Raw genomic sequence first — 803 nt, forward strand, 5'->3', positions numbered from 1 at the left:
ATTTCCTGAGACACTCCCTGAGACATTGAAAACCTTTGAGTCTTGATTAAAAAGGAAACATGTTATTTTTATTTTGATCAAACAATTCAGTTGACATTATGTACAGTAAAAGTCCTTCATGAATAGCTAGAATGACGTTTTGTTACCTATTTCAATTCATTCATACCTATGTAGAAATAGAAGACCTAATGTGTTCCTCTCAAATACTATCCACGATTTCAATTTATGGTCCATTTATTCATTTGTTTTTTTTTTCATCCACCTTTCAGCCTTTTTATCCGTCCGCCTGTCTGCCTGTCTGTTTGTCAGTAGTATTTATTGAGGCTTTGGGTGACAGTACTGATGTCTGGTTGTCCGTTCATCCAGATTTCATGTAGAATCCTCTCTCTCTCCTCCAGCCGCTGGGCCCTGTCCAGCTCTACACACACACACACACACACACACACACACATACACACACACACACACACACACACACACACACACACACACACACACACACACACACACACACACACACACACACACACACACACACACACACACACACACACACACACATAAGGAATTTGAAGCATGCACAGCTATAATGGTGTAAGGAATCTAAACAGAAAACAGAGGAAATAGTCCTGTCTCCAGCCATCACCCTCCCTTCCACCCTGCCCACACAGCACTAGGAGCAAATTATTGTTTTGCTTAATGTAACACAACCACAGTTGCGCCGAGGGAAAAAGCAGTCTACTGTGATTTTCAGTGATAGCTGTGTTTTTACCCTAAATTCATGCTGAGTGGGAAGGCGGTAG

General features: G+C 41.7%; 1 protein-coding gene across 1 annotated transcript in view; it reads right to left on the reverse strand.

Annotated features, from left to right (window-relative positions):
• Positions 1–268: 268 nt before the first annotated feature.
• Positions 269–803, reverse strand: part of eva1a (eva-1 homolog A (C. elegans)) — a 3,627-nt gene continuing 3,092 nt past the window's right edge. Inside the window, 1 exon segment of the mRNA XM_056279273.1 lies at positions 269–418. Within this exon segment, the coding sequence (XP_056135248.1) occupies positions 306–418 (113 nt within the window). The 3' untranslated portion in view covers positions 269–305.

Source organism: Lampris incognitus, chromosome 4 (genome assembly GCF_029633865.1).
Source record: "Lampris incognitus isolate fLamInc1 chromosome 4, fLamInc1.hap2, whole genome shotgun sequence".
In the NCBI taxonomy this organism is placed as follows: Eukaryota; Metazoa; Chordata; class Actinopteri; order Lampriformes; family Lampridae; genus Lampris; species Lampris incognitus.